This window comes from Pundamilia nyererei, unplaced genomic scaffold, assembly GCF_000239375.1.
Source record: "Pundamilia nyererei isolate P.nyererei 1_Seehausen unplaced genomic scaffold, PunNye1.0 scaffold00007, whole genome shotgun sequence".
Taxonomy (NCBI): domain Eukaryota; kingdom Metazoa; phylum Chordata; class Actinopteri; order Cichliformes; family Cichlidae; genus Pundamilia; species Pundamilia nyererei.
Window position 1 is genome coordinate 3,272,205 of NW_005187408.1, and position 21,849 is coordinate 3,294,053.

Consider the following 21,849-nt stretch of genomic DNA (forward strand, 5'->3'; position numbering starts at 1 on the left):
TTCTGCATTTCTGTACATATTTTCACCAGTTCTTGTTTCTCGTCCTCAGTTTAAATTTTTTTTGTCCTTTACATCATTGTAAAGTACTCATAATTCTGTATTTTTCTTCTGGAAGTCTTGGAGAACATGTTTCATTTCTCTCTGCATCACTTCCAGTTGTTCGTTGTCTTTTTGCAGTTGTGCATTTCTTTGGAGAACTTCATCAAACATCACTTGAAGCCCTTCGGTTTTCCTCTCCATAAGCTGGAGCTTGCACTGCATCTCATGGTCTTTTTCTTGAAGCTTGCTCTGCAACTACGTGTATGTTGCCTCTTGTAGTTCCATTTCTTTCTGCAGTTGTGCATATCTTTGGAGAACTTTATTAAACATCACTCGCAGGCCTGAATCACTTGTTCTTTTTCTTGAATCTTGTACTGAATTTATTTGTATTTACTTTCATGATCTTCTTTCTCTGTTTTCAGGTGTATATTTGTTTGGAGAGCTTCATCAAACGTACCTTGAAGACCTTTCCTTTTCTTATCTCAATGTTCTGGAGTTTCCACTGTGTCTCTTGGTCTTTTTCTTGAAGCTTGCTCTGCAATTCTGTGTATTTAGCTTCCTGCTCTTTTTTGTGTTTTTGCAGTTTTGTATTTCCATGGAGCACTTCATTAAACATCACTCTCAGGCCTTTATTGTTTTTCTCCATCTCGTGGAGCTTGCACTGTATCTCTTGATGTAGTTCCTCCATATTTTTGGTAGTTGCTTTGCCTTTCTTGATGCTTCTCCGCCACTTGAGTTTTCTTTTCTTCCGTTTGTTTTAATTGTTTCTCCTTGATGCAACGCTCAAACACTCTTCTGAGGGCTTCAAAATCATCGCACTGAGGAGTGCTGGGGTAAACTCTTTGTCTTAGTTGGTGTTTTTTCTCTGATATTTTAGCACCTTGAAACAATGTCTCTGTAAAATATCCAAATATTTTCAAATTTCCAAAAGGTTTGATAGCTGCGAACAATCTGGTGTGTGGATTGAAAATGGATGACAGAAATGTCTCTTGCCTACAAAGGAGTCACGCAAATTAGCTTGTCACATGACATTTTTGCGAGGGAATTGTTTTGTTTTGTTTTTTCGATTTTATTTTGTTTTAATTTCTAAAAAAGAATTATTATGAATATTATTACAATAAAATAAATACAACAAAAACTATTTTAAAACTATTTTAAAAATTCTTTGGTATTTTTTTCTGTATTATTGTAGGCTCTTTACAGTGTAAAGCAGCTTGAGGCAACTGTTGTTTGACTTGTTTTTAGTTGCCAAAACTAAAAAAAGAACTTTTTGGACGTTTTGTACCATAAAACAAGCCATACATTTTTTAAAATCATATAATTCTATTGAAAAAGCTCTAAAAGGTGGTAATAGTACAAACTGTCTGAACTGGAGTCTCTGCAGACCATGATCACCTTCAGTTTCCTGTGCCAGGCCATCTCCCTAACTCCAGAATCCAAATGAGGCTGTGTTATAAAACACAAAATCACCCTGTAGAGTGAATGAAGGGAGGAAACTATACAGAAAGGCCTTATTTTTTCTTGTAGCAGGTTGTGTGAAGATGCTTTCCAATGCTGCAAAGCTGGAAGTGAGTGAGTGAGTGCTTTTGGAGCCAGCCTCATGTAGCCACTGGTGTTTTGTCACTTTTGCATTGGCTTCACTGGTAAAAACAATATTGCCACCCTACCCCCAAAAACAACTTAGCATCTAATTCCCCTAAACTGTTCACCACTTTGTTCAGCTGTAAACCTCTAATGCGCTTTATGTTTTCTGTCAGTGGTCATGATTCTTATGTAATATGGCCAGTCAGGTCAGGCATAATCTGTGAGCAAGGGTCATTGTCATAGCAGCAGCAGAATCTCATCCCTTTAATATGGTCTATAAAACCAGACCCTGGCAGCAAAATAAGACATGAAGACTGATGCAAAAGCAGGGTACCAAAAGCAAATAAACAGTTTATAGAGCCGTTTGATGTGCTGGAAATGTCACGCTGCGCTATGCGCTCTCTGATGAAAGCTCACAGCGTGTACAGTTGTTAAGGTGAATTAAAATGTTTTGACTCAGTGGCATTGTGATGATTTGTCAGGTTTCTGAGGAAAACAGAAACAAGGTATCAATGTGGCTGTTTGCCCGACGTATCCATCTTTATTTCCTTTTGCGACAGCTGCAAGTATGTGGAAATGTTATCCCAGTCACAGTGACTGCCATCATCCTTAATGAGTGTCACACACAGGTGGCCCCTCAGCAGAGCTGTGATTAAAAGGTAATCATCTCATACCAGACTAGCTTGTTTCAACCCATGGATACGTATGTATGATAGAAGATTGTTGGAAATATTACTGGATTTTTCCAGTGCCTGTTGCAGGATTCCTGGTTTTAACTAACTTGATCATCAAGCAGAGCTACAGCAGCAGTGACCCTCTGTAACCGTAAGCCATATCTGTTTAATTTTTCAGTGGAGCCAGAGCGGGCAATGAAGAACTCAATGTGGCGGCTCACAGTCACAAGTCAGACACAACAAGCAATGAGTGGAGGTCCCAGGAGAATCCCCCAGATTCAAAAGTCTAAGCAAAATGCTACTATGACACAGATACAACGAACCACTAGGTTTTCAATAATTCATGGTGTTGTAGGGAGAGAACACTGAGGAGAAAAGCAGCACATGGTTGGATGTAATTGACCAAAAACACGTAGACTATAAGCCACAACACTAGTTGTCTATTGTTTCAGCTGCAGATATTCACCACGAAAACCTCTGTTGCCTAGCTCACAAATAATGTAGGAGTCTCTCTTTGTGTGTCTTGAAATGCTGCCTCGCTGCGTTTTTATCTCACTCTCTCTTGCTTTTCCTCTTAACAGTGGATCAGATCAATACAGTTTGCCTCTGGCCCAGACCTTTGCACTAAAACCAATTGTTCCTGGAACTCTGTACGAGCAGAGCCCGCATGACTTTTCCGCGAAGCGTGTCTGGCTTTTGCATCTGGCGAAATGTGCTGCATTTAACATTTGCTTCAGTTTAAAAGAAAACATGTTTATTTTGCTTAACGTCTTGTCATGGATGTGGACAACTTCTCAACTAACAGATAAGCTAGTTATATGTAGCCGGACGACAAATACAGCCTGGCTATTTGAAAAACCCTTAATATCAAATACCTCTTATTCAGTAAAGGACTAGATGTTACAATCCCTGACAATGCATTGCTTTAATGCATCATCTCATAAAGAACTTGATGAGAAGCGTGTTAGCATACACAGCACAGTAAGACTGTAGCCAGAAGCTGGTTAGCTTGGTTACTCCACCAAAAACAGACTCACACACATAACTTCACTTAAAGCCTATTTGCCTAGATTAAAGAAAATAAATTAATAGTGTTGAATGAGTTTAAGTTTCTTCCTGTTTTTCCAATCTTTATGCTAAGCTAAGCTAGCCAGATTCTCCGTTTAGCTTGTTATTTACCTCCAGTCACGTAGCTCTCAGCAGTGATCTCTACTACCCAGATTGTTTGCAAGGATTTGATCCTGAAAAACGAGTGACCCTTTTTAACCCACATTCAGCAGTGAGATCACAAAGCAGCTTGAACTCACTGCCTGCCAAACATCTGCTCTGAGACCAGACAGACACCGGATGTTACTGTGAGGGTAATGCAAACTAGTGAACCGTGTGAAATTGCAGAAAGTGCCTCTACAGTATACTGGATAATGTGCTGACTCATGCCATCTCTTTTTTTCCTCTTTGGCACAAACACTGAGTAACCTGATAGAGAGATAGTGATGAGTAATTTACTTTTGACACAAAGTACCATCAACAGAAATTCAGAAACGAGGTTCCCTAGAAGAACATTGCCTCAAACCTCCTCTCTCTCCTTCTGTTGCTCCATTGTCCAGTTCTGAGACTCGTGTGGCCGCTGTAGGCACTTTCAGTGATGGATGCTACAGTATCTGTTGTCAGTTTGCCCCTCAGCAAACTGTGATGCACTGTGTGTTCTGGCACCTGCACTATAAGGACAAAAGTATCTTAATTTTTGAATTCAAGGGCTTTTAGTCCCCACTTCTCACAAGTGGATAAAATCAAGCACCTAGTCACGCAGCTTGCCTTTGCAAATATTTATGAAAGAATGCATCATTCTAAAGAACTTGTGAATTTAACTCTGGTGTTGTAATAAGATGTTTGAAAAACGTCTCATCTTCTTCATAATCCAAGTGGTATTATTGCAGAGTGGAAGTTAGTGAGCTCCCAGTTTGGATTTGGGAGACAGACACCCTCTCTCATTTTATGATTAGGCTTAAAACTTTCCTTTTTGATAAAGTAAATAGATAGGGCTGAATCAGGTGAGCCTGGATTGACCCTGGCTATAGGCTGCTCCTTACTCACTATGTGTTTATACACCACTCTGCAATTAATCATTAGCTATTATTAACCATTTTTTGCATGAATTATGACAACCTCAATCATTCTTTTCTTAAGTATTTTTCATCTTTAGGCATAAAAAAGATTTTTGAACATCATTTTTTTAAACTTACTTTTCAAAGAGTTTTTTACATGTCCACTTAGGTGGACAACACTGGCTGACCAGTGGGTGGCATGGTATTTAGTGACACATGAGTGTCCAATGTAGTGGTTTATGTTCAAGTACCATCAACACTGACAAAAATACAAGAAAACAGCCTTTGAATAGCTGTCCACTGTAGTGACCACTATGCATGAAGGCTTACTTCCACAGTATGTCTTTGGTCTGGAGAGTTCTTCCTGTTAAAATGGAGTTTTTCATATCCACTTTTGCCAAGTGCTTGCTCAAAAGGGGTCATCTGATTGTTGGGATTTTCTCTCTATTATGTAGGATCTTTACCTTACAATATAAAGCACCTAGAGGCGACTGTTATTCTGATATAAATAATATTGAATCTGCTCTTTCTAACAGTCCATGTTTTGACCGTCACCTACGAACAGCTGCAGAATTAAGGCACTTTGAAATGGGGTGATTTGCCTTCTCAGCTTGGGCACCTCACTCACTCACTGGAGTCAACATTACACTTCAGTTAACATCACTGATGCAAACTGTGCTGCGTTTAACTAGTAGCATAAAATGACATATGTGTCACCATTTAAATCTTTTCATGATATCCAGATCTTTGTCCCAACAAGGATAAAAACGACGGCAGATGTAATGACGGTAAACGAGTAGTAAAGGAGTGATTACACTGATCCATCAGCAAAATAAATGCAGGGCCATCTGTTATTTTGCGGCCACGATAAAATACCTTTTGCTGCTTCTAATGTGAAATCTTTGGCACTGTTGTTGCTGATGTTGGGCTGATGATTATAAGCATTATTAACTGTCTTGGCTTCACATGCTCATGCAGCAAGGTACTAATTTTGTGAAGCTAGGCTCTCGTGGAAGACTATGATTACCGCCCAGACCTTAAGAAGGCATAATACGAGTGCTAATAATCGAAGAGAGCAGTGTCAGTAGAGCAGAGTGTCATTATAAATGAAAAAAAAAAAACATACAAAAGAAATCTCCCTCCTAGTCCTTTTCATTAGTTGACAGTTTATTCTCCAGTGAGAGGACTAAATAAGGACTGTGTCATTGGCTGCTGAGGCTAAATAGTTTGTGGGCCCAGCTGGTCAGTCACAAGGGAGAGAATTAAAGGCTAAAAATGGAAGCAATTTTCTTGCAAGATTAGCCTGCGAGGAAACTGAGAAAGATGAGTTTAATGAAGCTTTATGTCACAAAATTTACCCATTCAGTTATTTGGTGGTGGATTTCATCTTAATTTTAATTTGGTATTAAAGTCTTACGTTGTGATTAACATACAGCATTGTAATTACTTTGCAACACAGCAGAAAAAGAAATCAGGAGGAAGAGTTGGAAGCATAATAAACTTCCTGCACTCTGCATAAACGATTCAGAGCGAAGAGATTTTTATTGTGCTGATAAAAAGATTTCTATAAGTCAGTTATGTAAAAGTTTCTCTGGAACTGTATTTGTAAAATGAAAAGCGTGCCCTCAATAGAGGCTTTCATTGTTTACTAAAGAGAGCCATCTACTGGAGAATAGCCTATAATGAACTGTATTCAAACAGATGTAAATTGCATAGTTTTGGGCTTTAATTTGGTGTTTTTTGTCAGATTCCACATAGAAAAATAAGAACAAACACACACGGTTATACTTGCTCCAAAATAAAAGACAAAACATATTATCCTTTCATCTGTGGTTCTTGTCCCAAACATCTGTGGCCCTTGTTTAGTCATTACTGTGACACAAACCAGTGATTAACTGGCTTTATAGTCATGCCACTTCCTTTCCCAACCCATAACATCCTTGGCTCCTGTTTTTTCCACTAAAATGGAAATGAAGGTTTGGCACTTTGCAGTAGATGATGTGACAGCGGCAACAGTTGTATGAAGGTCAGTGTGATAGAAATGCGTTTTACGACGCTTGCAACCTGAAAACCATGCATGGAACACACCATCCAGTAAAACGTAATGGGCTATATCATGTGATATTTCAGGTTCTCAGGCTGTTCAAGTCAGCAGCATCCAGCATCCAGTGTCTATGTGGCTCTACATGTATTTGATCCCTGTGTTCTGTCTTTATACATAAAGTCCAGTACTGGATGCAAGTAAGCATCTAAATGAATGTGTAATAATAAAAAATATGACAACAAAAAAATAGCTATTCAGACGGTGCACTAGCTCCCCGAGCTTTTCTCTCAATTCAATTGTGAAGCTTGTGACAAAAACCAATTCATCACACATACCATTGCCCCTCTTTTCCCCTCTGGCTCATTTCCCCAAATAATTTAGGATCTACTGCCAAAGATGTTGGTGATGTGTTTGGAAAAATAAGCATCTTTTCAAGGTGATGATGACCCTTTCTGAGAAAAGGAAGGGAAGCCTCTGAAAATCCAATTATCCAAAGGCCTGCCTTTTTTTTATTGCCATCAGCAATGCTGGCCCATCAGCAGCATAGCAACTGTTTCCAACAATTGCCCCCACACTAATTCTATCGCTGTAGCCAGACTTGCCCAGGGTGTGGACATTAAGCTCAATTTTCATCTAAAAGTGATTGCATAATGTCTGACAATGCAGTTGAGAAAATTGGGTGTTAAGGTATAAATGGGATGATAAAAGGAGGCAAAACTTGATTTGAGAAACAAAAAATGGGAAAACTTTTATTTTATTCATGCATGTAAAGCAAATGTTTTCACTTCCATTTAGTAAAATCTCAGACTGTTAACTAAGGAGTGGGTGCATTCAAATGTTGACATCACTACAGTAATTAATGAACAAGAATAATTAATGACAATGTTAGTAATTTAGATACTTTAAGCAATAAGGGACCAGCAAACTGATTGAAGGCAAAGAATAGACAAATACAGGACTACAGGCTATGAAACCATCACTGGTGGATGTACATTTGACAGAACTTACTCCTTATAGGACATATATCATAGATTATATACTATAACTTAATCACTATTCCTCCAACGCGAACATAGAGCAATTTATTTAAACATATCCAAGTATACATGGAAATACAGCATATAAGGCAAAAACAGAACTTTTGAAGGGCAATATTTGCATGACTATCTTTATTCTTTAACACAGCCTGAACTCCCTTTGGCAGTTTCTTTAAGTAGTCTTCAACAATAGTTCTGCAGGGTTCTGGAGGACAGTGGCTTTGGGGTCATGTTGAAAATTGAAGCCATTGCCAATCAGATGGTGCTGCATGGTGAATCCAAATCTGACAGCGTTATTCTGTGGTCATAATACCATAAATTTTAACAAGATCTCCAACACCACTGGCAGAAATGCAACCCCAAACCATGACAGAGCCTCCGCCGTGTTTTATAGATGACCGTCGACACTGTCATACCTCTCTCCTGACCTCCTCTTTACACACTGATGATAATTTGAATCAGAAATTTTGATTCACCACTCCATAAAGTCTTGCTACTGATTTTCAGTGACGTTTTTGTGTAATTTGGCATCGATCACTATTTTCTCCCTGTTTGAATAGCTTATTGAAAGCCACCCTTCCACTGAGACCACTTCTGATAAGGTTTCAGTGAACAATAAATAGATCAACTGAGGAGCCAGATGCATGTTTTGGGTCCTGTGTCAGGTCTTTGCTGGATTTTTGCCTGGTTTCCAAAGGATATGCTGTATGTAGATTCAAATGCAACTTGTTGGTGCAAAAATACTATTTTACATGCATCAAACTGTGTTACTGTTGGTATTTTTCATAGATTCAAGTAAAGAAATGAAAACAAATGATGTGTTTTTGTGACAGGCTGCCTGAAGATACAATTTAAAATATATTTTGTTCTTTTGTTGTATTTTATGTGTAGACACAACACTGATTCACACCTCGAGTTGTCTTTTTATGCTCGAATGATTCACAGGTCAGTGTTAAGTGCTTAACAACAAAAGAGAAGAAGCATTCCTCTGAAAATGGTACATTTCAAGGACTTTACTATTTCGTCAAAGGCAAAGTGACAAGAACAGGGGAAGGATTAAGCTTAACGAGTCCAAAGAAAAGAAATAACTCAGAAATTTAGTAGAGAGTAAAGAAGTTTTTTTTAAAGAAATCAGATCCATTCAAACTGAATTCATTCATTAAACACTTGAAGGCAAAATAATAATAAAACGAGCAGTCATTGCACTACAACGTTTACTGAATGAATGAACAACCTGTTATCTTGGTCTTATGGAGCGAGCAAAAATATCAAATATGAAACCAGTTTTCTGTGGGAAATCCAGAACAATCAGTAATCTCTACTGAAATACTTGTTTACATAGCAAACACTCACATAGACAACTAAACTGATGAGAATAAACTGCTTCTGTTCATTCATCCACACAAGCCTCATCTTCACCTGGATGTCAGAATCCTGATAGTGGATCAGGTAGTGCTCACCGTCATAGTCGTAGCACACGGGCGTCCTTTCCAGCTCCGCTGAAACGGGCGAGGTGACACACTTGAAGGGCTTCCTAAATTCATCTAGCAGAGTCAGACTCATAATGCAGCAATTCTACAAGAAGTTGAAAAGTAAATAAGTGCCAGTGTGTATATTTTCTGCCTGCCACACCACTGCTGGGAATTTTATGCTTGTGTAGTACCTCCACTGTGCCCTGCAGGGCCTCACAACGCCAGGGCAGGGTGATGTCACCAGACAGAGATGTGTGCTGGGACAGGTTTGTGCTGCTAATGACTGTTAGCTGGATCAGCCCATCAGAGATCTGAGCTAGACAGAGAAAACACCGCGTGTAGACATTTATACCCAATTTAAGACAGCTAAGCAGTTTAAGTCTACAAGCGCTGTAACCATCAAACACAAATAAACACAAATTTTTTAGTGAGTTTAGCTAAATTTTAACAAATTCAGAGGCTGTATCATATCAGTAGATTATTATGTATAGCAGTTCTTACACCTAAAGAATGAAAGTTAGACTATGTGGATTAACGCTTTAAAATACTGAATAAAGACTTGAGTAAAGAAAGTGTTTTTGTGTCACTTTTTTCTACAATGATCAACATTTTCTCTGCATTTTTGTTTTGTTGAATGGAATTACTCTTAATGTATAACAATAATGGAAATCCTTAGAGTGATGCAAAGTAGCCTCTAAAGTGATTGTATTGTCTGGTGTATGACTAGCTGCTAATAAAAAAGTAAGTACTAAGCTGAAATATTCCAAACAGCACTTCAGAAGTCTCTTTTTTTTATGACAAGAGTATAGATCGCAGGCTCACAAAAGCATTCAGTATTCTGAAATACCTTTCTGTATAACCTCCCTTTTATTCCACATATCCAAGTTTCCTGCCATATAGCTGAGGTTTAATTAGTTTGAAAAAGCAAGCCTGTAAGTGTTTGTCACACATGTGAAACAAACTATGGAGGCACATAAAAATAGTGCTGTACATGCCTAAATACAAATCGACTGGTCTTAGGAAATAAATACAGTCATAAATTTGCAGAAAAAAATGGGAGGAAAAAATCACAGCAAATGAATTCTTGATATTTAGGACTCTGTTTTGTATCCCTCTTAAAGTTACTATACATGTAAAACATAGCTATACTGTGGTTTTTTTTTTATATATATATTACCCACACAGTACAGAAGATTATTCATATTTCCTTGGCATAACTCACAGTGCTACTTAATGAATGTGGGTACAAAATGTGGGTATGAATGGATTACTTCTGCGGCAGAAGAGCTGGGAAAAGCTTCCGGACATGAGCTCGCATACAGTGTTGTGGAGAACAATGTGTAGCTGGTAACCATGGAGACCGTATTCAGGGTCTATATCACAGAAAGGGGGTTGGACCACCGGCTCCACATAAGAACTGAAAGGGGAAAAAGGGAAAGAGTTGATAAAACCAGAAAGTGTAAACTCTGTCTAGTGGGGGGGGGGGGGTATCATGACAAAAGCATTTTCCTAAAAAAAGGCAAAGATCTATTAATTTTGTGGAGCATAATAAATAAAAGTGCTGTACTCCCACAGGAAACCAGGAGAGGGTGCTATATCCTTACTATGCTGAAGTACGGTATCATTAACACTGTGTGGTCCTGAAAATGTTTTTGTTTTCACGTGGATGGAAAGTAAATTACTGTTGGGTAATAACTCATAAGCCTCTGGAGCACCTGCGAGTCTGAGTGTAGACAAGAGCTGTGAGCACTTCCACCAGACAGCAGAGTTTGTACAATTCTAATCCTGAAAACTAATTAAATTAATTAAATTGTTAGTTCTCCAGGCTTCTTAACCCTTCGATGCACAACCTACCAATACGTACACTCTTCCACGAGTGGGGTCAAAAATGACCCCAAATAGAAACAATGCATTTTGCTATAAACTCGGTTGTTATTCTTCAAAATCTTTAAAACAAAGAGTTGTAACATTCTCATATTTGAGGTATTCCTCATAAAACATCTTTGTGACATGAGGCCTTTTGCATTTTTATTTATTTTTTCATTAATTTTAAGAAAGTGCAGTTTTTGTATCACTTGTACCACTTCTGTATGCTTGCTCTGCATATACTGCAGAAGCTGAGCCTTCCCTCTGAAAGGCACAAGTTGTTCATCCACTGTAACACAATCACTGAGGATGAATTTCTGCCTGCAGTTGACCAGGAACAGGTCCCATATGTAGCAGAAAACTGCCATGTGGTTTGTTTTCAGTCCATAGGCTCTGGTCCTCTTGTCATCAAAGTGCAAGAAATGGCGAATATCTTTAAATCTTTGAATTGACATAGTGGCCTTGTACAATGGGTTATGCAGAGGACTCCCAAAAACACACCAACTGGTACATCCCAGTTCTTCTCACTTCCTACAAGAATGGTCAATCAAATGAAGGCCAGGAGCTTTTGTTTGATTACATTTTTCCACTCTTTTCCCCTGTCTGTGGCTACTCTTTGTGCCTCCATGTTTGTGCATGTCAGCACCTCTTCTATTATATTATCAGACATGAACATCTATTGGGGAGACAGTACTAGACCCAGGTGCAAGCCCTGGCCGACTAATTCAGAATATTGTGGCTAGAGCAGTAAGAGGGGCTCATACTGTTGGACTCAATATCCATTTCCTCTTCAGAGGACTCATCAGAGGACTCCTCTGTATCTGACTGGCCTTGTTCAGTGTGGGGGACAGTAGTCTGGATACTCTATATGTTAGATGTCAGATTCTGAGTCAGTGCCTCTGATGGGCTCTTCATCCCATCCGTCCTGGATCATTTGTAGGGCCACAGGGATCCTAGCTGGCCTCATAGCAGCCATGTTAAATATTTTTAAAAAATCAGAAAGGGCAATGTTTGAAATGCACAGGAAACTATAAACAGGGGTGTACATAAGTGGTCCTCAGGTGCGCATTTGCTGTCAAAATAAAAGACGCATACCAGATAAGAAGTTGGAACGCTCGTTTGCGTACATTAGATGTTCTGGAGGAGGACAGACATTTGTTCAGAACTCTTAAAGATGTTGAAGAAGCAAGCTCCGTAAGCAATTACTTTGGTATCCCTCCACCGCAAAAGAAGCGTGTATTCTCAGAATTTCTGGGAATACTTTTATTTTGACAGCGAATGCACACCTGCGGACCACTTATGTGTAGCCCTGACTATAAATCGTGTATGTTACTGTGTAAAAATTAATTCTTGATCCATCAGAAGTTTAAGTGGGACAGTCAGAGTTGCTAAGAATGAAAGTTTCATAGAAGATTCCACAGGAACTGCTTGGGGTCATTCTTGACCCCACTTGTGGAAGAGTGGGGTAGTGATACAAAAACTGCATTTTTTATAAATGAATGAAAAAATAAATAAAAATGCAAATGGCCTCATGTTACAAACATATTTTATGAGAAATACCTGGAATATGAATATATTACAACTTTGCATTTTAAAGATTTTGAAGAAAAACAAAACACGTGTGCATCTAAGGGTTAAAGGACATTCAAAGCTCTTCTTTGGAAGCCAGCTGACCTCTTACTGACGTACTGACAATGACTTGAACTACAAATTTCTAATCTGAATTCATCACCCCATAAAACCTGTTTCCAATGAGTTTCACTCCAGTTGTGTAATTCTCATACTTCAGCATTTTCTCCCTCTTTCCCTTTGTTAAGAATTGCTTCTTGACAGCCAGCCTCCCACTGAGACCATTCTTTCTACCATGTCTTTGCTGAATGTTTTGCTATTTCTTAAACACATGACTTTGAGGTACTGTTCATCTGCTGTCATGATTTTAGGTCTAACACTTCTTCTTCTTTTGTCCTTGTTGAGAATTTTCATCTAATAGCTCAATTAGCCCAATTTAAAATTGGTTCTTTGCTAAGCTGTCTGTTATGTGGAGAAATCACACTGAATCGTCCCCTGAGTTGTGGGCTCTTTCTGTGCTCGATTGATTCGGTCAGTGTTAAATGGCTTAACAAACAAATAAAGAAAAACAGTTTTCTGAAATTGGACTGCAAATAATTCCAAAGAAAAACTATTTCAGAAACTCAAATCCCACTGTACAGTGCATCACTGCAGGAGCAATACTGTCAGTCTATACATCCCTTAAATTTGAGACGCAGCACACCTTGTATGGATGTTCATAAGAGGGGCTGGTTATAGTCCAACCTACCAAACAGAAGATCCCTGAGTGCTTCTTTCCACCAGCTTGTGGAAGTGGAGGGTGAACATGATAAAGGCAACTGAGCACTGGTCCTAGAAAAAAAAGATGCTTAAAGATGTCACTTCTCCCTGTGATAAATACTGTGTATCTTGTTCTGCTACTCTAAGCCAGTGAATAATAATCAAAACATGGGATGAATGCCTGAGGTAATTACCCTCCAGACACCGATGATGATGCCAGGCTGTAGCAACTTAAGCTGCACCAATCTGTCCTGGCCAATGACTTGCATGTTCTTAGTTAGAGTCTGCATGTCTAACTTCTCCATGAGGGACCTACAAACAGGGCTGACAGAGGAAGCAAAGACAGCAGTTGGTTTTACTGAGACAAGAGGCGAAACAAAGGGTGCAGATGGATGTCAGCTGCCTTTACCTCTTTGGGCTGACGCAGGCTAGCCTCCTGACACCGTACAGCTGAAGGGTGGAAATCTGCTGGTAGTCGGGCAAGCGGTCTCCTCCGCTCCAGCACAGTGTCACTGAAGTCTCAGTGAACTGGGACCGGCTCTGCTCCAAAGTGCTCTTACGCCCTGACTTACCCATGACTGTCAGTTCCCAGGTGACGTTCAAGTTTCTAGAGTTAGAAAACAGAATGTAGAATTGTAGGAACAGGACTTTTTGCAGTTTTGCAATAAAAGCAAGAGAGAGAGAAGAAGAGAGCAGGTGAGAGTGAAGCTAAGCATGGCAGAAGTGAACAGGTTCTTTAATACCAAATACCACATAAATAGTCCAAATGAATCATTGAACAAAAATATAATCCATCCATTTGTCTTCTAATTTATTACAGTGAAAATAACCGGGCAGTGTTTGGCAGCGTTGCTCTTTAAATCAGAAAAATTACAAGTTTATTTGCTGTTACATCTCATTTGTCAGCAGAGGGAAGTAGTAGGACTCCAGTTAAAGCTGTTCTTGCTAATGAAATGATATGCAACGAATGAAATTAAAACTGCAGCTGTTGTGACGAATCTCTTGATCCAGTTCTGTCTAAACTGTGATTCAGGGCTGCCCCTACTGTGATGCAGCCGGCGCCTCGCTGAGACACCATCCAATATCAATTAGGTGGGGGAACAAAGTTAAAAACTGGAGCAGCCCAGGGGGCTCCAGCAGCTGACCCCAGGGATTTCACTCTGCACTGCCTGTATGCTTGACGTCTTGTGAAATGATTATTACCAAGGTAAATCGCATGCTCCTCATGGTCTCTAACAGACAAAAAAAGCCCTATAGGGAGTTGTCTGAGTCGGTGGGAGGAAGGCTGAGGTGTGCGTGCATGCATATGTCTTCTGTGGATGAGGGGTTGGGGGGCTAAGTAATTTATTTCAACAATTCAGACAGCCCCTGCAAGGAACACAATTATTTCTATTTCCCCTCTGTACCACAGCGACTGCCACAGAACTCAATATTGAGTGCAGCACAGCCTCTAATCAGAGGTTATAAAAACACAGCAGAATCTGCGGTGGAGGTGGCGAGGGAGCTCTCCCCTGCGTGCTGGCATCCCCCTGAGCAGACATCACGTTCAGAAAGAGACCTCCTTCCTCACCTTTAATAAGAAAGTGTCATTAAGTGTGACATCAAAAACAAACCATACTTTTTGTTTTTGATTACCAGCAGCTTGAACTATCCTCTTGTTGTGTTCTCCCCCCACCTCTCCAACCTTGAACTTTCTCAACAGCGAGGGTAGATCTCCAAAGTTTTGCTATTTGCTAACAGCAAACAATGAACAAAGGCTTCATACAGCTGCTTCCAAACAAATACCAAATCCCCGTTAGAGCACAGACACAGCACGGATCAACACACCTCCTTTCAACTAAAAGGATATAAAATTCACTATAAAAGTAGTTAACATGAGCATTTAGAGAAAGAATAATGACATATTTTTCTTTCTAAATGTGTTTGAGTAGGTGATACATAAAGTAAATGGAAAACCTAATTCCTTTGAACTAAACTTGGGTTTTCTCTCTTTATCTGTCTCACACTTCACCTGAGGACCCACTCTGTTTGGCTGGGTAGCCCTGTGTGAATACTGATGAGTCCAAGCCGCCTCGTCCACTTGATCATGTCACATTCGGCTACAGTCTTGAAGTACAGCCTCTTATAGTAACCTTCGGGTCGATCCTGCACCTCCATCGTGGCCATCCTCAACAGAGATTTGTCCATGCACTTTTTATTCTTGCTGAAATCCGCAATGTAAAGCTTTCTCCACAGAGCACTGCAATGACAGCATCAGGAGAGTGACCGACTCGGTCAGAAAGGTTACAAACCAGTACAGTATGTCTAGTGTGATCATTTCTTACAGGGTGGCCAAGAAAAAAGAAGTTTAAGTTTTATTCATCAGAATGACAATATCAAAACATCAGCAGTGAAATTTCACGTTTGAATAAGTTTAATAGTGAATTCTTCCATTATAGGAATAATCTTTTCTACTAAGAGGAAACTATTTAACCCTGTGATGCCTGAAGCATGAAATCATTCCAGAAAGTTCTGATATTTTGGAAAACACGACTGTTTATTGAACCTATTGGAAAAAAATTAAAGAAAGAAATTAATGTCAATTTGCATATAGTATACGCTTCAGTTTGTATCATTTTTGCCACACTTTGTGCAAAAAAGAATCACACTGATGACCTGGAGCTCTCAAATACTCATGTATTAAATATGACACACTTGGCATTGCAGACAACACTGATCACCGAGTTCTTGGTATTCTTTGGTAGTTACTGGAGGACATTTGGGTTCTGATTGTGGTTCTGACCAACAACAAAAAAATCAATGTGTCAAGACTGTTGAATTGACCATAGGCTGCAATCTGGCTGGCTTTTTTACATTTCAGAATATGTCCTAAATGATATATAAATATATATTTTGATTTGTAGGACGTGTTTTTCACTAACATGAAATGTGTTAATGAACTAGACCTTTAATAAAACAAGTTTGTGCATCCACAGAGTGTCATGATCCTTGCCAAATCATGCAATCACAAAATCACAATTTTGAAATGTAAACTTTGTGCATTTGGATTGCCTCCAAAAGGTGGAGAGCTAGATGCTTCAGTACATAAGCTCAGTGAGCATCTCTAGATAGCTAGATATGTGGCTTGAATTTCAGGCCAGATATCCAGAGATATGTGGCAGGATTAAAATTGGAGTAAAAGACCAGTGGAGCATAGCAGGTAATTTTTTCTAAGTATCTAAAAAGAAACATGAACATGAATATCAATGCACCACATATGGGTGCCGAAGCTTTTAGGTATGTTTAAGTAGTTGAGGAACTTGGGACCATGCTGTAAAGTTTCCTCTTTCAAGGTCTAATGCTTTTTCTCAGAAAAACAGAAGAAGAATTGGGGCAAAAACCACAGAGCTCCCGTGCCTTGGACTTAAAGGTTCTACTGTAAGATTTGGAGGCATACTGTCCCTTTGCTATTGGATTAATTAACATAATCATGTATTTAATAAACTGTGGAAGATGCACTGACGAGATGGTACTTACTTGCTGTTGGCAAGCTGATAGAAGATCTTATTGATGTGGTTTATGCAGCAAAGTGTAGAAGCATCCAGGTATGACAAAATCTTAATCAGGATCTCAGATGGCAGTCTATGGAAAAGGTAATTAGACATGACTACAAGGATGTGACAGTGTGCCTTCATGCCTCCTACTGTTCAGATTTCAGTCTATGAGATAAATGTGTTCTGAAAACACTGCTTGGAAATCGTGTCATACACTTCTGGCAATAAAGTGAAACTACTTATCTCTATGTTCTGTTCTAGTAGATATGGTGAAAAAAAACATAAATATGTAAAGAACTCAGCTGAGATTTTTAGATCTAAAGGTCTAATGAAAGCCATCCAACCATCCATCCATCTATCCATCCATGCCTGCTAATTACAAATACTGCTAGGTTTGTTGGCTCACAGCTGTCCTGGTTAATGATGCCATTGCTGTCCAATTAAATCACTTGAGTGAGCAATAAATTCATCTTCCTATCACCTGCCTGCTCAGTCACTGTCATTTCACTACATATCAACAACCAGATTAAATTACTTCAAGAATAAATTAATTAAGAAACCAGATTGGGCGTTGTTTTAACAAGGCGAATGATTTCATACGACAGCTTTAAAGTTCAGATTATCCAAACAGCCATCCTCTCACTGACTAAATTCTTGCAGCTGTAATAATAGTTAGCAAAAATAGATGTAACATGTGATATTAGAGCTCAAAAGTTCAACTTAAGTCTACAACCATGGCAGTACAGAGCAGTGCTTTGAGCTGCATACGACTGTTACCTACATGCTTACTTTACAATGGGCTTGCATCATCTCACAGTGCTAACATGCTCAGATTTTGTCATATGTTAGTATTTCTGTATTGACTGATTCATGCTAAATACAAATACACTGAGGCTAAAGGGAATGAAAATTTATTTTTCAGTTATTTAGTTAGAAATTAGAAGGAGCAGCAAAGGAGACATGAGCATTTCTGCACCTCCCTTTTCTTCTTTGCATGGTAGAGTTTTAACTTGAAAGTGTGATGATGATTTTCAGTGATGTGGTGCTTTCAAGGCCAGTCTCCAATATCCGATACAAATAGTTTAACACAAATGATTGAAATAATTCAATTGTTTGATATTTTTTTCTTAAAATGTTACAATCAGATTTAAGATGTGCATATAGTTAAAATAAATAAATAAACAAAGGGATCTGAAAAATATAATGTCTTTAGACCAACTGAATTTGGTCACAACCGTGATTGGTATTTTTATTTTATTTTATTTTATTTTTCTGTATATTTGAATCAGTGAAAAGATTATGAAAATAAATCCGGGCTGCACTCCAAACCTCTAAGACTCTAACCATTGTTTAATAAAAAGGAAAGTCTGAGCGAAACAATTATTTCTGCTCGTTGAGGCGTTCAGACTAAAACAAATATTAAAAACAACGCTGTTGCTAAATATGAACGATTAGCTGTTTTAACAGAATCATTTTGGTAGTAGAGGCAGCAACCGTCTACTGACTGACCTGTTTTTCTGTGTTGTAACTGCCTACATTTAATGGGAAAGAATCCAACTGCTTAATTCATGTAGTAAAGTGTTTTCCACTTGAATTGATTTACGCTGTGCTGTTATTGTATTTGTTGCTACAAATCCTTTTACTTTGAAGTCTATAAACAGCAGATCCACTGTTTGAGCGCTGAATGCCACAAAGATTAAGAAGAAGAAATGGCATGTACCGTGTATAGTCTCTGCATGCACTGACAGATTACCTTTCCATAAAGCTCTGAGTGGACGCTGGGGATGATTTGTCAGTTCTTTTGGACGTCCTTAATGCTCGCCCGGGAACGACTGCTTTCGAAGCTGCCATTTGTTCCGCTGGTCTTGACAACTTTGTGACAGTTACAAGATAATTTATATTTGCAAGGTTTTAAGGTCGTGAAACTTTAAAAGAGCGTTTATTTGACAGCTTTTTTACTTAAAGACCGTGAAGATAATATCCGGGATCCAAAATGAACAGCTGGTACTGTGTTAAATCCATGAGTAGGCTACATTAAATGACTTAATTCTCCTTGTGTGCTAACGAAATTCCGTGAAAGCGTCCGGTCACCTTGGTGACATCGGGTCCAACGTCTTCCGGCGGGAGGAAGCACAAATTCCTTCAAAATAAAAGCAGAATATAGATAGATAGATAGATAGATAGATAGATAGATAGATAGATAGATAGATAGATAGATAGATAGATAGATAGATAGATAGATAGATAGATAGATAGTCAATTAAACTTCTGGTCATTTAAGTAGCAGAGGGGTTTTATAATCAGTTTTAACTGCTTCGCATTGATTACATTAACAGCAGATCCACTAGAGAGGCAACAATGAGACAACAAAACAAAACAGGATTAGTTTAACAGATGGGGGCCAATGACATTTTCACCATCTTCATCCTTTTCTGACCTTTTTTTTTTTTTTTTTTTTTTTTTACCAGTTTTACATTTAGATAGTGTCGGTGTCCCTAATGGTACCTGGACCCTAAAGAAGTTGCACACATAGTCCTACTCCACCAAGATGGCACATCAACATGTTGGTTTGTTGTGTCTCCCAGCACAGTCTAACCCTAACCCCAACCCTGGTCTGGGGAGGCTTATCCATGGAAGGACACACAAAACTCTACTGGCTAGGCAACAACACAGCAATGCCCCCCTTGATGTATGAAGGCAGCTCCTGGAGCGTGAAGGAATTGATAGCATTGACTGGCCACAACGCTCCCCTGACCTAAATCCACTAGAATATCTCTGCTTTGGTCCAGCTACAAGCAGGTGGGGGTCATGCAAACTACTGAGTATAATTTTGAGTTGCTGCAATGACATTTCACCAAAATGAATTAGCCTGCTGCATCATTTTGTTTTTCACTTTGATTTTTGGAGTGTCTTTGAATTCAGCTGTATTCAGGTTAATAAAGGAAATCAAGGCATTTAGCAGCATCAATCATCAATCATTGGACTCAGCTACTCCAGTTAGGCTAGTTACATCCCTTCTGTTGATTTTACTAAATAACTGTCAAAAAAACAAACAAAGAAAACTGCTGCTACTATCAGCTTATTAATTTAAGGTAAATACAACCATGTTGACATATTCAAATAGGCACACATCTTAACATACTATAGTACAACATCAAATAATATTATGTAACTCTCACTGTTAATGTGTTAGCTAGATTAACAGTTAGCACCCACAATGTGTTAGAGAGTTGTTAGCGAGTTTACAGTTTTACACAAGTTTGGCTCTCATTTTCAACATGTTTGAATCGATAATTAGTCACCCTTTAGTTTTTGTTAGCCTCACAGACCAAGAAATGCTATCAGCTGTACACACTCGACAGAGGCCCAGAGTTATTGTAGATGAACATTTAAACAGTTTTACAACCATTACACATGTACAAAGAACTCTGCAGCCTGTAAACATTGAAATATAATAGAAAAATTTAAGATGTTATACGTAAAACATCGGGAGAAGGTTTCATGTAAATGTAATTTGTTCTTCTCATTTAAAGCATGACGCAAAATCTACATTATTATCAATGACTACATTTACAGTGGGCAAAAATGTGTGAGGAGGAGACCATCGGGGCCAAGCTGGATCTGGATTTCTGGATCCAGTGGTTTTTAGAAATCTCCTCCTCTTCTTTCATCACAGCTGTCCTGTCCCAGATGTGCTGTTGATCCACTGAGGTAGATGTCTTTTTAGAAACATCAGGAGGACTGAAGCTTAACTCAGTAATAAAGGAGGACATTTAATCTTCACCAGCAATCTTCAACCGACTGTGCAAAATATATGGATTTATTGTTAACAGTGTTTTGATCAGCTGCCCTGGGCGTCTTCTATTAATGCTTCATTTTATGTTTCTCAAAGGATGTAGGCTACAGAGCATACAGTCATTTAGTCTTTCATATAACTCTAATAATAATTCAGAATGCTTTTTAACCTGAATATTTAAAAACTCTCACTTCCAAATCTAGACCTATAAAGAGCTGGTGAAAGTCAGAAATGTAGACATAAATTTTAGTTTCAGCTCATATGTATTAAGCTTTGCCATTTTCTTTTGACATATTTCGCTGAGTAAAAGCAGCTGTAGTCACTTCATAAATGCAATAAGAGCTCACTGGAAAGTATCTAAAATACAACTAATGATATTTTAATATCTGAATACTGACTGAAGGTGAAGTTGTATTTACATGCAAAGAAAGGATGGACCCTCCCTCTCAGACTGAGTTTATGAAACTTAAATTAGTTTTAATGTTTGCTACAAATGGGGGAAAACACCTCAGCCAGACAGCTGTGGTTAAACCCTGTTCACTTTAATTGTGTGTTAAACATCTGTGTTTTCAGTATTTAGAACACATTTCTGTGAATCACCATCAACAAACTGAGATATCAGGTAGAAACTAGAATTACAGGCAATTTGTGAATGTGAAAATTTCCAATCTTCTTAGTAATTCATCTTTGCTTAATGCTGTCTTAATGTTATCGAAGTGCTCTTTTTTTAAAGGCAGCAGTGTTATTGATTACTTAATTTATTGTACTGTTACTGTCCATTCAGATGTGGAAAGAAACAGAAACATGCTGCTGTTTGCAGATAGTTAATAATCAGCTCTAAACAGAAGCTGAAGAAGAGTCCAGCCTGTTACTCTTACAGTATATAATGAATGACTTTTCTCTGTTTCTCATATAAACCGTTTCAGTGCCTCATCTTTGGCAGCCTGCTGCATGAATTAACATCCTTCTGTTCGGTAAAGTCAGAGCAGCAGAACTAATGTCTGAACTACAGCGCTGACTTTTAATTAACATTCAAGCTCAACAGAGTGATTTCTTTAGTCGGGGGTGAATTCATTCATGTGCACAGATTAGCCACCGAACACCGGCTTAGCTTACTCCTCGTCGTAGCTAGTTATAGCTAAGGATGCTAATTTACTAGTTAGCTTAAAATCACACATTTTACTCATAGAAAAAGTACAACAGTGCCTCTGATCACTTATGTTGGTTAGTTCAGTTTACTGCAGAATACAGCATGCTGTTAGCTTTAAACAGAGAGTGTGGTTATGGGAAGTAAAGGTTGGATCTTCTCTCAGTCTTCATCTGCAATTCACAACAGAGATATGAGAGTTTCTCCTGACAGGAGCTGTCAAT

At 38.7% G+C, this 21,849-nt stretch overlaps 1 protein-coding gene across 2 annotated transcripts; it reads right to left on the reverse strand.

The window, feature by feature from the left end:
• Nucleotides 1-8,481: 8,481 nt before the first annotated feature.
• On the reverse strand, nt 8,482-18,791 carry fbxo15 (F-box protein 15). Of its 2 annotated transcripts, XM_013915479.1 has the most exons (10): nt 18,642-18,791; nt 18,436-18,554; nt 16,666-16,770; nt 15,161-15,388; nt 13,559-13,756; nt 13,344-13,473; nt 13,139-13,221; nt 10,227-10,372; nt 9,147-9,271; nt 8,482-9,058 (listed from the first exon to the last, which is right to left on the reverse strand). In XM_013915479.1, exons 2-10 carry the CDS (start codon nt 18,531-18,533, stop codon nt 8,792-8,794), a joined length of 1,380 nt encoding a protein of 459 aa, XP_013770933.1. In that variant the 5' UTR covers nt 18,534-18,554; nt 18,642-18,791; the 3' UTR covers nt 8,482-8,791. The 2 variants fall into 2 exon arrangements, with proteins under 2 accessions (XP_013770933.1, XP_013770936.1); XM_013915482.1 differs by having other exon boundaries at nt 9,147-9,266; nt 10,276-10,372; nt 18,436-18,791.
• Between the last annotated feature and the right edge of the window lie 3,058 nt (nt 18,792-21,849).